The 8,148-nt window shown below is 46.2% G+C and overlaps 3 protein-coding genes across 3 annotated transcripts; 2 read left to right on the top strand and 1 right to left on the bottom strand.

Moving 5' to 3' along the window:
- Positions 1-1,696: 1,696 nt before the first annotated feature.
- On the top strand, positions 1,697-2,684 carry LACBIDRAFT_314306 (uncharacterized protein; the record flags this gene model as incomplete). Its single annotated transcript, XM_001888917.1, has 5 exons — positions 1,697-1,779; positions 1,833-2,024; positions 2,087-2,126; positions 2,181-2,448; positions 2,506-2,684. 5 exons carry the CDS (start codon positions 1,697-1,699, stop codon positions 2,682-2,684), a joined length of 762 nt encoding a protein of 253 aa, XP_001888952.1.
- Positions 2,685-3,900: 1,216 nt separating this feature from the next.
- On the top strand, positions 3,901-5,408 carry LACBIDRAFT_314305 (uncharacterized protein; the record flags this gene model as incomplete). The annotated part of the gene is made up of 5 exons (XM_001888916.1): positions 3,901-4,126; positions 4,179-4,689; positions 4,747-4,915; positions 4,978-5,054; positions 5,120-5,408. The coding sequence occupies 5 exons, from the start codon at positions 3,901-3,903 to the stop codon at positions 5,406-5,408; spliced, it is 1,272 nt and encodes a 423-aa protein (XP_001888951.1).
- Positions 5,409-6,618: 1,210 nt separating this feature from the next.
- LACBIDRAFT_314304 (uncharacterized protein) lies at positions 6,619-7,043 on the bottom strand (the record flags this gene model as incomplete). Its single annotated transcript, XM_001888873.1, has 2 exons — positions 6,619-6,819; positions 6,879-7,043. 2 exons carry the CDS (start codon positions 7,041-7,043, stop codon positions 6,619-6,621), a joined length of 366 nt encoding a protein of 121 aa, XP_001888908.1.
- Between the last annotated feature and the right edge of the window lie 1,105 nt (positions 7,044-8,148).

Below are 8,148 nucleotides of genomic sequence, written 5' to 3'. Positions count from 1 at the left end.
ATTCTATGAAATGGTAATGAAAAAGCGAAGGAGCCTAATGAAATATCCTAATGAAAATTCTAAGAAATGGTAATGAAAAAGCGCAGGAGCCTAATGAAATATCCTAATGAAAATTCTATGAAATGGTAATGAAAAAGCACAGGAGCCTAATGAAATATCCTAATGAAAATTCTAAGAAATGATAATGAAAAAGCGCAGAAGCCTAATGAAATATCCTAATGAAAATTCTAAGAAATGATAATGAAAAAGCGCAGGAGCCTAATGAAATATCCTAATGAAAATTCTAAGAAATGGTAATGAAAGTGCCAAGGAGCCTAATGAAATATCCTAATGAAAATTCTATGAAATGGTAATGAAAGTGCCAAGGAGCCTAATGAAATATCCTAATGAAAATTCTATGAAATGGTAATGAAAACGCGAAGCAGCCTAATGAAATATCCTAATGAAAATTCTAAGAAATGATAATGAAAAAGCGCAGGAGCCTAATTAAATATCCTAATGAGAATTCTAAGAAATGGTAATGAAAAAGCGAAGGAGCCTAATGAAATATCCTAATGAAAATTCTAAGAAATGATAATGAAAAAGCGCAGGAGCCTAATGAAATATCCTAATGAAAATTCTAAGAAATGGTAATGAAAGTGTCAAGGAGCCTAATGAAATATCCTAATGAAAATTCTATGAAATGGTAATGAAAAAGCGAAGCAGCCTAATGAAATATCCTAATGAAAAGTCTCAGAAATGATAATGAAAGGGCCAAAGAGCCTAATGAAATATCCCCATGATATCTCATTATCCTTGCCTATAACTTATGAAAGATTCCAGTGACAAATTGAATGAAATAGATGGGCAATCCTAATGAGATGCCTTTCATAAAACCTGTGGCATTATACACAATGGCTCTTGGACAGTTGTCATAGATTAATCATAAATAGTGGTAGCCACTAGTGATACTGTGAAACTTTTCTCTCTCACTTAGTGATCTGGACTTCCTCGCGTCTCGCGAAGACGACCCGAATGATGGAGGGGGGGTTCTTGTGGCTACTTATTTCACTGTTCCCTTGTCGTTGACGGTTGAGGTTTACAGTACGTGCCGTCACCACACATCATCTGACTCTGCAGCCTACAGTTTGTCCGCCAAGCCGTTGACCCCTTGAACTCAGCTCACGCATCTCTGGAATATTCCCTACTAACAACCTGTTCAGAACGACCAACTGTTACCCTCGTGGAGTCTACATCCACAACTCCAAGTACAGCCACTACGCGCAAGACCGTCATGGTGACAACGACCAGAACGTTCGGCTCTGAAGTCAGTATCACGTCTACCAGCGCCAACGCCCCTCCACCAGCGGATAATGAAGATGAAAATGGCAACGGAGATCGGTCGCGAGAGGAGGGGAGAGGGCGATCCGACGATACCGCCTGGTGCAACACTCGTTCAGGAGCCTGAGCCGTCGCTGCTAAACATCCCAACTTCTGTTGGCAAGTTCAAGCTCAAGAAAAGGCACATATTTATGGCCATTGCTGTCACTGTCTTTGCCCTGCTTTTGAACATTCAGTCCGTGGAAGGCTTCGAAGCTAATTGATGCTTTGTGGTCCTTGTTTTTTGCACTATTATTTGGGTTACAGAGGTCTGGTTTTGTGACATTTTGCTGAAATTTTCCACTAGACATTCATCCAGGCCATCCCATTATCGTCTATGTGTGTTCCTTTGCTTTTAGTTCTTCTTAGAGTCATCCGCGACGAAGGTGATGGACAGTTATTGACGCCTGCTACTACGAAGTATGTCACGATCAAACCCGCATCTCAAGGATCTCATTCTCAATCTTTTTCAGATATGTTTTTTTTCATCATGTTCTCACCAACGATCATGCTATTAATCGGAGGCTTTACCATTTCATCTGCCCTAACAAGACCAATATTGACCGAGTGCTGATCACTCGCGTTCTCGCACTAGCTGGTACACACCCAAGCACCGTTCTGCTTGCATTCATGGGCGTGTCGCATTTCGCCAGCATGTGGATCAGGTGATATCTATTCCTCATAGTCATAAGCTGTTCACTCTTACTCACGTTCATGGCTAACCTAGTGATGTTGCTGCCCCCACGCAGTGCTTCACCCTGATACGGGTAGGTATGGCCTGACCTCTTGTTGTCCACCGAAACCAACGTGCCTCTCTCTAGCCCATTTTGCGGACACTAACGGTCCTCGGCATTTGGCAATCAATCGCATTGGCCGCAAACATCGGTGGGCAGAGCTCGCTGATATCATCACCACAAAATATCATTGCGCTGCAGGCGATGGACCCATCGCCTGACTGGACGAAGTGGTTTGCTGTGGCTCTGCCCGTTTCGGCTGGGCAAAAACGACATTCCAAGACTTGTGATTCTGGAGGCTGTGCTGAGTTTTATACAACCTTCGCCGTATTGAGTATCACATGGCTAAGGCTAGGTGAGTGGGGTTCCTTGCCTGAGTAGTATTATTTGATAGAATTCCGATTCAACGCAGCAGTAGGAATCTTGGTCTCAACACAAGCGCCTCACGAAGGCAATTTCAAACGATACTCCGATGGTGAAGCAGGGGTCTGGTGCCATGGAATGAGTGTTACGTCCGATGGGATTGCTTTCCTCACTGCCATATCTGGTTCATCCCCTTCCTGCTTGAGGATCAAAGTTTGGAAACGGTGATTGATGATTGGCGGACATACAGCTGCGGTCTCAGCCGCCCTTGTTCATCGCACGGCTGGGAAATCGGTTTCTGGGCTTCAGGCGAACGTCGCTGAGAGTGATAAGAAGGAGTTTCAAGTTGCGTCTGTTCAAGTTTCTCAAACCTTTTACTGATTTTCATCTCAACTTATGTAAGGTTTAGCAAAGGTTTAGAACAAGTTAATGAATATCCGATACTCGCATCGTGGAGCATATATTTTATACAACGGCGTGTCCGTTCCGCGCTACCTACCAAAGAAAGCCACATGAGTAAAACTTACCCCTCGCATATGGATGCCATGGATTTCAAGGGACATATACCAGCCCACTTCATTCACCTAAAATATTACTTGACTTTTTTCACAGGCCGCTGGTAGGTTTTTACCCTCGACTGCAACTCCGGACACGAGTCCCACAACGCATCTAATCTCCAGGTCCACATGTTCGGGTCTGGGGGAACCATCCGCGTCAAAACCAGCTCTTGAACTTACGTGAATTTGACCGATACCCAAGAAAAGAAACTGTCGCACATGTCTGAGGACATGCGAAACCCGAGCCAGGGCAGATAGCGCTTATGCATGAAGTCGGAGAGGCTTTCCCAATTGCATGCTACCGTAAGTCTTACCTTATGACTATATTCTCGACCAATGTATGATTTTCTCGCAGATTTAACGCATTTTTTTGACCGTTGTGTACACCGACCACACTATCCACTTCCTAACAATGCGATTTGCGGGGCAATATATCTAATCTGCATAGACTTGCTGCGCACCAAAACGACCATGTCCGCAAATCCTTCACAACTTCTACACCCTCTTCATGTATCGTACATCCAGATAAACGCGCGGAAAGCGACCAGCGTTATAAATAGCTGTTCACAACACATCTTGTTTACAGTGAAATCGCCCTCCCACAGGCGGAATCAAGCGCAGGCAGAATGACGACGTACCCTCATCACGGAATAGGAGGTCAGCAATATTGAAAACGATGAAAGCGAAGGCGTCCAAACCCGAGCACAACACGCGGAATAAGCCTACATACACAGCTGCAAGGATCCCTCGCCGAACCTCATACGAAATGAAGCGTCCTGCTCTATCCACGCTGACGAAGACGCGTCTCCGGCAGGCGAACGTTATTACAACGCCTGTAGGTAGTGATACTGTGTCACGCTCACGCCACAGCTCGTAAAGCGGACATAATGGACACCGAACGCGTATTCGCGACAACCGCAAGAGGGAGCTCAGAAGCAGAGACGTTGCCTGCAATTTTGGGTATCGAAATGACTGGAACTATACGCCCATCGAATAACGCCAATACCGCGACCAACGTCTCGATTGATACACACGACGAAGATAGAGGGATGGCAAGGGAGAGCGTTTCGGATGGTAGCGTATCGTTGACTTCTATGTGGAGCGACGGTCAAGGTACGTGTCCATCCTCTCAAGGTCCTAATCGTGTGTTAACTGTTATATACAGCGTTAAGAGGGAGAAGTACACATCATGGGGCAGACCCCGAGCGGCCAAACATCAGCGTCAAATCGAATTTCATATACCCAACTACTTCCGATACCGCCTCTCGTTCGCGCGCAAACTCCCCTGTTCCAGAGAGATTTGCGTCCGTTAACACGTTTAGGTTGCTTCCGCAGATACCGACGAGCTGGGCTCATTTTTACCAGTGGTCCTCACCTATTGGAGCTGTCGACTCCGAAACGAACGACAACCCAGGCCAAGATGCAATCGCAGGTCCGACGACCAACACCAACCCCTCCTTCAACTCCTCGTCAAACGGCTTTTACAACCGCAATGAAATTACAGTGAAGTCATTATGCGAAGCCACGCGTCTGTTGCCCAGGCAGATTTACTACAATCTATTGCTTCTGAGATTTCCAATGTGGTATCATTCGAGGACCGCTGGGTCGGATTCGGATTTGGACTCATTGTCGAAGGATTGGGAAATGGTGAACGGCGTATCTGCTTTTTTGATATCGTGCGTTATATTTTCTGTTTTTAAGTGCGGCAGAGCTAAATATAAATAACATCGTAGTGCTATTTTAACGTTATTGCAAATACCCCAAGCGTCCAACGACCCTATTACGAAGAACACCGCGCAACTTTCTTTGATATGCGCGTTGATGGGTCTTGTATATGGATATATATATATGGTGAGATTTGGGACGATGAGGAGCATATTTCGATCGTCGAAGTGGGAAGAGGTGCGTGTTTGTGTTCAAGAATAAAGGGGAAAAGGGATATTAACCGATTCGGCTGCTGGTAGGAAGTAAGGGGGACAAGTTCCGCTACATGGTGGAATGTTCAGGTTTTACTTGCGATGCCGGCGGTATCGACGTCTTGGTATTGTTTGCCTCCAGATTCCATCATCGGCCTGACGCTTTATTTATTTTATTTTATTCTAACAGGTCAATGCTCCTCTTCCTCGCGTCCATAATTTCATTCGTCTGGCTTGACGGATCAGTGAACGATTCTTCCCCACCGTTAAACGCAACGGCGGGTCTGGGTCCACGGGTGGCTGTCACGGGGGTCTTGGTGATTGGGATGGTGTATTTCGCGATGATAATGAAGACGTTGGCAAGGTATGACAGGGAATTGCGTGAGATGAGCGCGGACGTGGAGATGAGTTCGGGTGCCTTTCCCGTGCAGAATGGGGAGCCGGAGGGGCGGAACAGGGAGGTGGAGGAGGAGCAGTGAAGAGTTTGTATTTCTTGTCGAACAATATTTCTTGACGAACAGTATCGTATTTGTATCATATTTCTTGACAAACAGTAGCACCTGACGAATAGCATTCCATACGCTGAAACACCAATATTATATTTGAAAGTTTATCGACTATGTAGATCCCCTGGATGCACTTGAACCCCCAAGGCGTTTACGTTCGCCATAACCGATTATTTGCACATGTTTCCTCGCTCGCGTGCGTAGACCTGGTATTTATGACGTTGGGAGACCTTGACAATCACATGTTTGCGCTCTTGTGCTGTTAAAATTTTTTCATTAAGTCGTTCCATATTACCGAACTACCATGGAAATGGAAATCCACCCATCCATCTTCGAGCAAAAAATACAGCACCTTGCCTCCGAACTGAGAGACGATGACTTACGTTTCGACTGGACAAACCTTCTCAATGCGGCAGAGAAATTCACCGAGGCCTTCGAAAACTTTGAAAAGGCAGATAAGACAGCCGACGAAGCTTTGGATGAACACAACTTGCAATTGGAGCTTGAAGCTACCGCCGCTGAGCAAGATACAAGTATAGGTTGGCGGTCTAAAAAAAAAATTGCGCTCATTGCTAACACGTTCCCTATCATAGGTACACAAAATCACAAATTACGTCTCAAGGTTGCACATCAACGACGTACCAACATCATCGACACACTACTTCCTACTGCGTTAGAAAAAGCCGGCGGTTTAAAAAGCACGGCACAGAAACTTAAAAGACGTGTGCGCGACTTACTGGCCCGGGTGGACACCTTTAGGAAGGAGGTAGATGACTTACGAAAGGAGATTGACGATGCAGTGGAATATGCAGCAGATAACGTATCCGAGATGGAAGCTGATCATACAGTCATTATTGAAAATATGCTGTAGCAAGCAGCTCGAAGGATGAAGAAGAATTGTCTACCGTTTTCGAACAAGTAAAATAGTTATGCCTAACTACAAAATGTCGTCTTTGCATGGTTGTTCCGACCTGAGAATAGCCTGCAATTATTATACACCAAATGAACAGTAGGCAAAAAAGCAGCTGACCTTTCAAGATACAATTGGTGGAGCCAAATAGAGGAGTTGTTGCGGCGGTCAAGCGAGCTCTCGGACTGGAGTGAATCAATGTATTCGCAAACCCAGTTGAAGCCTGTCAGAGCCTGCTGGAAAGTCGGCAGCGACTCGCTCGCTGGCACTTGGCTAAACCAAAGCGACAGGCGAGTCGAGCAGGACGCAGTCCAGCAAATGCCGCGTGTATAAACTCGCAAATTGCAGACAGTTCCTCCCACCAGAGACAATGCCAGTAAGGCCCAACAGACCAGGTGCGGGTGAGGAAGGGGCACGGGGGCCTAGAGAAGTCGGGGAAGCCAAAGGAACGAGCGACAAAGGTGCACGCGAAATCTTCAAAACGGAGTGAGAGGTGAGAAAGTTGGATAAGGATCAAAAGAAGATCCACTCACAACTATAAGAAACAGACAGCGCAGAGGAAGTGGGGATGCCAGCCAAACAGGGTGATAGCGACGTAAAAGCCGAGGCACGCCAGAGGCAGAGCGTTTTCCCCCAGGCGGCAAGGAGGTGGAAAGTGAGAGGAACGTGGGCAAAGCGGTGCCCGGCGTCACCGACATGCAGATTTCCTCGAGCCGGTATTTGAAAGGGCGCGTTCTGAGTTTTCAAGACAACATGTTGAAGGACGGAGAGCGACTGAAAGCAAGCATAATTTCAGTACAAGACTCTCAAGAAGACTTGAAAGAGAGTAGACAGACTGAAAACGCACCAATTAAAAGGCTTCATATCTTGCGAGGAGAGGAGCAGCGGCCATCAATTTGCTACTGGGAGGTGAAGAAGACAGCGGCCACACCCTCGAGGTCACACGGTAAGTCCAGAGTAACGCAAGCGGCGCGCGGCAGACCATCCACTCAGAAACCGGCCGTAGCAACATGCCTTAGCGCTTCCCTTGTAGAGAGAGCTTCAGAGATCTAGGAAGACAAATACAAGCGAGGGAAGTTTGCAACGTTGGCATAAATCACGTGACTTTTATTGAGGTCTTGTTTATTCACTGTAAGTATTCGCGGTCATGGCGGTCTTTGACAGTAGATTACTATTCGATTTCCGCTTTTTGATTGTAACTCGGTGGTTCGCTGACATGGTTTGTAGTTGGAGCTTTTGTTGTGGTAGTTAAAAAAACCAGGACTCGTATTGCCATGCGAAGCAATGGCCCGCAGCCCACAAGTTGCATTATAAGCTCAATGTTTGTCCTGTAATCAAAGTGCGCACGCCGCGCTGAACACGCGTCTGTCGTCCCTCCTCATTCCCAATGCCTCCCAAAGGGAAAGGTCCAAAAGGAACACTAAAGCCTTCTGTTTTAGACCCTCTATGCACTTTTTGCGGGCTTCCTTTCAAGTCAAAGGGCATAACACAGCACCAAAAATCATGCAAATCTCATCCTGAGGCAGTTGCTTCAGATGCAAGATCCAGGGCATTTGAGGAACAGGTACAACAAGAGGGGTTATTGGGTAAGCTGTACAGTGCTTGATGGCATATTACTGGCTAATAGCCTTGGTCCAGACCCTTTTATCCCTGTGATTGGGCCAAGCTCTGCCTACACTCCTCTTGGTAGCATTCATTTCCTCCCTTCCACTTTTTTCTTGATTTTCCAAGCTGATCAGTTCAATCTAGGGTATACACATACTCAATTGCAAGCAGAAAATGTGGAAATAGTAAGTATTACTT

Source organism: Laccaria bicolor, genomic scaffold, assembly GCF_000143565.1.
Source record: "Laccaria bicolor S238N-H82 LACBIscaffold_60 genomic scaffold, whole genome shotgun sequence".
Lineage (NCBI taxonomy): Eukaryota > Fungi > Basidiomycota > Agaricomycetes > Agaricales > Hydnangiaceae > Laccaria > Laccaria bicolor.
Note: the sequence above shows the minus strand (reverse complement) of the source record. Positions and strands in the feature narration are given on the sequence as shown.